We start from the raw sequence: 5,817 nt of genomic DNA, 5'->3' as shown, positions 1-5,817 counted from the left end.
GGGACAGCCTGGGGACAGCCTGGGGACTCCGGGGACAGCCTGGGGACCCCGGGGACTCCGGGACAGCCTGGGGACAGCCAGGGGACAGCCAGGGGACAGCCTGTGACCCGCTGCCCCCCCAGAGCTGCACACGCTGTGGCAGAACGAGGAGCGCGCCGCCATCTCCTCGGGGAAGCTCAACGAGATCTGGCACCGGCGCCACGACTACTGGCTGCTGGCCGGCATCGTCCTGTATCCTTGGGAACAAACCGGGGTGTCCCCGGGGGGGGGACAGTGACACCGTGGTCAGGGTGACATGGTGAGGGTGACAGCACAGTGACAGCATGGTAAAAGGTGGCACTGGTGACACTGGTGGCTGGCTGCTGGCCGGCATCGTCCTGTATCCTTGGGAACAAACCGGGGTGTCCTCGGCGGGGGGACAGTGACACCGTGGTCAGGGTGACATGGTGATGGTGACAGCACAGTGACGGTGACAGCACAGTGACGGTGACAGCATTGTAAAGGTGACACTGGTGACACTGGTGCCTGGCCGGCATCGTCCTGTATCCTTGGGAACCAGCCGCGGTGTCACCATGGGAACTGGGGTGTCCTCGGGCTGGGGACAGTGACACCACAGTGAGGGTGACATGGTGAGGGTGACAGCACAGTGACAGCATGGTAAAGGTGACACTGGTGCCTGGCTACTGGCCGGCATCGTCCTGTATCCTTGGGAACCATCTGGGGTGTCACCATGGGAACTGGGGTGTCACTGGGGGAACTGGGGTGTTCCGGGGGGGGGGACAGTGACACCACGGTGAGGGTGACAGCACAGTGACGGTGACAGCCATGAGAGGGTGACAAAGTGAGGGTGACAGCCAGGAGAGGGTGGCATCCATGCTTGGTGTGTTGGATATGGGGACACTGGAGACAGGGAGAGGCAAACACAGTGACAGGGTGACACAGTGACACGGTGACAGTGACAGGTGACAGTGACATGGTGACAGGTGACACAGTGACACGGTGACAGGTGACACGGTGACAGGTGACACAGTGACACGGTGGCAGTGGCTCCTTAGCGCGCAGCCACGCCTCCGGGGATGTTGGGGTCAGGGAGATGTGATGATGCAGTGACAGGTGACAGGTGACACAGTGACACGGTGACAGCTGAAACGGTGACAGGTGACAGGTGATGCGGTGACACGGTGGCAGTGGCTCCTTAGCGCGCAGCCACGGCTCCGGGGATGTTGGGGTCAGGGAGATGTGATGATGCAGTGACAGGTGACACAGTGACACAGTGACACGGTGACAGGGGACACAGGTGGCACAGTGACACGGTGACATGGTGACAGGGGACGCGGTGACACGGTGGCAGTGGCTCCTTAGCGCGCAGCCACGGCTCCGGGGATGTTGGGGTCAGGGAGATGTGATGATGCAGTGACAGGTGACACAGTGACACAGTGACACGGTGACAGGTGACACAGGTGGCACAGTGACACGGTGACATGGTGACACAGTTGACACAGTGACAGGTGACACAGGTGACACAGTGACACGGTGACACAGTGACACGGTGACACAGTGACACAGTGACACGGTGACACAGTGACACAGTGACACGGTGACACAGTGACACAGTGACACGGTGACACAGTGACACAGTGACACGGTGACACAGTGACACAGTGACACGGTGACACAGTGACACAGTGACACGGTGACACAGTGACACAGTGACACGGTGACACAGTGACACAGTGACACGGTGACACAGTGACACAGTGACACGGTGACACAGTGACACAGTGACACGGTGACACAGTGACACAGTGACACGGTGACACAGTGACACAGTGACACGGTGACACAGTGACACAGTGACACGGTGACACAGTGACACAGTGACACGGTGACACAGTGACACAGTGACACGGTGACACAGTGACACAGTGACACGGTGACACAGTGACACAGTGACACGGTGACACAGTGACACAGTGACACGGTGACACAGTGACACAGTGACACGGTGACACAGTGACACAGTGACACGGTGACACAGTGACACAGTGACACGGTGACACAGTGACACAGTGACACGGTGACACAGTGACACAGTGACACGGTGACACAGTGACACAGTGACACGGTGACACAGTGACACAGTGACACGGTGACACAGTGACACAGTGACACGGTGACACAGTGACACAGTGACACGGTGACACAGTGACACAGTGACACGGTGACACAGTGACACAGTGACACGGTGACACAGTGACACAGTGACACGGTGACACAGTGACACAGTGACACGGTGACACAGTGACACAGTGACACGGTGACACAGTGACACAGTGACACGGTGACACAGTGACACAGTGACACGGTGACACAGTGACACAGTGACACGGTGACACAGTGACACAGTGACACGGTGACACAGTGACACAGTGACACGGTGACACAGTGACACAGTGACACGGTGACACAGTGACACAGTGACACGGTGACACAGTGACACAGTGACACGGTGACACAGTGACACAGTGACACGGTGACACAGTGACACAGTGACACGGTGACAGGTGACAATGACACGGTGACAGGTGACGGGGTGACACGGTGGCAGTGGCTCCTTAGCGCGCAGCCACGGCTCCGGGGATGTTGGGGTCAGGGAGATGCGATGATGCAGTGACAGGTGACAGGTGACACAGTGACAGGTGACACAGTGACACGGTGACACAGTGACACAGTGACAGGTGACACAGGTGACACAGTGACACGGGGACTGGTGACAGGTGACACAATGACACGGTGATAGGGGACACGGTGACACAGTGACAGGTGACACAGTGACACGGTGACACAGTGACACAGTGACAGGTGACACAGGTGACACAGTGACACGGGGACTGGTGACAGGTGACACAATGACACGGTGATAGGGGACACGGTGACACAGTGACAGGTGACACAGTGACACGGTGACACAGTGACACAGTGACAGGTGACACAGGTGACCCAGTGACACGGTGACTGGTGACAGGTGACACAATGACACGGTGATAGGTGACACGGTGACACAGTGACAGGTGACACAGTGACACGGTGGCAGTGGCTCCTTAGCGCGCAGCCACGGCTACGCGCGCTGGACCGACATCCAGAACGACGGCGCCTTCGGGGTCATCAACGAGCCCTTCAAGGGCGAGGCCTCCAAGGGGAACTTCCTGGAGATGAAGAACAAGTTCCTGGCGCGCCGCTTCAAGGTCAGCCCCGCCGCGGCGCCGGCTGGCACCGGGTGGCACGGGGTGGCACCGGGGTGACAGCGAGGGTGGCACCGGGGTGGCATGGGGGTGACAGCGAAGGTGGCACCGGGGTGGCACCGGGTGGCACCGGGGTGACAGCGAGGGTGGCACCGGGGTGGCATGGGGGTGACAGCGAGGGTGGCACCGGAGTGGCATGGGGGTGACAGCGAGGGTGGCACCGGGGTGGCATGGGGGTGACAGCGAGGGTGGCACCGGGGTGACAGCGAGGGTGGCACTGGGGTGGCCTGGGGGTGATAGCGAGGGTGGCACCGGGGTGGCATGGGGGTGACAGCAAGGGTGGCACTGGGGTGACAGGGTGGCACTGGGGTGGCACAGGGCTGACAGCGAGGGTGGCACTGGCATGACGGGGTGGTGGCACTGGCGTGGCAGGGATGGTGGCTCTGGGTGGCATGGGGGTGACAGGGTGGCACGAGGGTGGCACAGGGCTGACAGCGATGGTGGCACCGGGGTGACAGAGTGGCACTGGGGTGACAGTGAGGGTGGCACTGGCATGACAGGGATGGTGGCACTGGGGTGACAGGGGTGGTGGCACCGGGGTGACAGAGTAGCACTGGGGTGACAGTGAGGGTGGCATTGGCAGGCAGGGGTGGTGGCACGGGGGTGGCAGGGAGGGTGGCACTGGGGTGACAGGGATGGTGGCACTGGCGTGACAGGGAGGGTGGCACTGGGGTGGCAGGGATGGTGACACAGGGGTGACAGGGATGGTGGCACTGGGTGGCATGGGGGTGACAGTGAGGGTGGCACTGGGGTGGCAGGGGTGGTGGCACTGGGGTGGCAGTGAGGGTGACATGGGGGTGACAGGGATGGTGGCACTGGGGTGACAGGGGTGGTGGCATGGAGGTGGCAGGGGTGGTGGCACTGAGGTGGCAGTGAGGGTGACACGGGGGTGGCAGGGGTGGTGGCACGGGGGTGGCCTTGCACGAGGGGCTGGGATGAGCGGGAAGGGGGCCGGGGGTGCTGGGACACCTGGGGGGGGGCTGCAGCTGTTGGGTGACATCGGGGTTGGACACCTGGACATCTGGGTCATCCAGATGTTGATGAGGTCAGGGCTGGACCCACCAACACCTGGGCCCTCCAGCTGTTGATGGAGTCAGGATTAGACCCACAAATACCTGAACCCTCCAGATGTTGGGTTTCCCCACACCTGATCCCAAAACCACCTGAACCCTCCAGCTGTTGGTGAAGGCAGGGCTGACCCCACCAACCCCTGAACCCTCCAGCTGTTGGTGAAGGCAGGGCTGACCCCACCACCCCCGGACCCCCCTGACCCCTGCGTCCCCCGCAGCTGCTGGAGCAGGCGCTGGTGATCGAGGAGCAGCTGCGCCGCGCCGCCTACCTGAACATGACGCAGGACCCCAGCCACCCCGCCATGGCCCTGAACACGCGCTTCGCCGAGGTCGAGTGCCTGGCTGAGAGCCACCAGCACTTGTCCAAGGAGTCGCTGGCGGGCAACAAGCCGGCCAACGCCGTGCTGCACAAGGGTAAGAGGCGGCAGGGCCGGCGCGCCCGGCGCGGGCGCCCCGTGTAGCGCCCGCCTCGCTCGCTGCTCTGTACGCGCCTCCGCGCCATTAAAGAGGGGTTTGCTCCAACGCCGCCTCCCGGTGTCTCCTTGCTCTGCGTGCGCTTCCGGGGGGGCGGAGCCGCCGCGCGGGGGGCGGGGCCGCCGGCCGGCGCGGAGGAGGAAAGTCGGAGGAAGGTCGGAGTAGAGTCGGAGTAGAGTCGGAGTAGAGTCGTGGTAATGGCAGGGTCGTAGGAGAGTCGGAGTAAAGTCAGAGTAATGGCATAGCAAAGTCGGAGTAAGGTCGGAGTAAAGTCGTGGTAATGGCAGGGTCGTAGGAGAGTCGGAGCGAAGTAGGAGTAACGGCGTAGCAAAGTTGGGTAATGGCAGGGTCGTAGGAGAGTCGGAGCGAAGTCGGAGTAACGGCATAGCAAAGTGTTAGGAGAGTTGGAGTAAAGTAATAGTAAAGTTGGAGTAAAGTCAGAGTAACGGCGTAGCAAAGTCGTAGAAAAGTCGGAGTAAAGTAATAGTAAAGTCGGAGTAAAGTCAGAGCAAAGTTGGAATAAAGTCAGAGTAATGGCGTAGCAAAGTCGTAGGAAAGTCGGAATAAAGTCGGAGAAACGGCGTAACAAATTCATAGGAGAGTTGGAGTAAAGTCAGAGTAATAGCATAGCAAAGTCATAGGAAAGTCGGAGTAAAGGAATAGTAAAGTTGGAGTAAAGGCAGAGTAAAGTTGGAGTAAAGTCAGAGTAATGGCGTAGCAAAGTCGTAGGAAAGTCAGAGTAAAGTCAGAGTAATGGTATAGCAAAGTCATAGGAAAGTCGGAATAAAGTCGGAGAAACGGCGTAACAAAGTCGTAGGAGAGTTGGAGTAAAGTCAGAGTAAAGTTGGAGTAAAGTCAGAGAAATGGCGTAGCAAAGTCGTAGGAGAGTCAGAGTAAAGTAATAGTAAAGTTGGAGTAAAGTCAGAGTAATGGCGTAGCAAAGTCGGAGTAAAGTCAGAGTAATGGTGTAG

At 59.9% G+C, this 5,817-nt stretch overlaps 1 protein-coding gene across 1 annotated transcript; it reads left to right on the top strand.

Moving 5' to 3' along the window:
* Positions 1–122: 122 nt before the first annotated feature.
* LOC121346412 (chromodomain-helicase-DNA-binding protein 3-like) lies at positions 123–4,892 on the top strand (the record flags this gene model as incomplete). Its single annotated transcript, XM_041424189.1, has 3 exons — positions 123–231; positions 3,113–3,245; positions 4,591–4,892. Coding segments are annotated over 3 exons (485 nt in total), but the record flags the coding sequence as incomplete, so codon positions are not given.
* Positions 4,893–5,817: the final 925 nt, after the last annotated feature.

Source organism: Onychostruthus taczanowskii, unplaced genomic scaffold, assembly GCF_017590055.1.
Source record: "Onychostruthus taczanowskii isolate IOZ18803 unplaced genomic scaffold, ASM1759005v1 scaffold807, whole genome shotgun sequence".
Classification (NCBI taxonomy): Eukaryota; Metazoa; Chordata; class Aves; order Passeriformes; family Passeridae; genus Onychostruthus; species Onychostruthus taczanowskii.
Note: the sequence above shows the minus strand (reverse complement) of the source record. Positions and strands in the feature narration are given on the sequence as shown.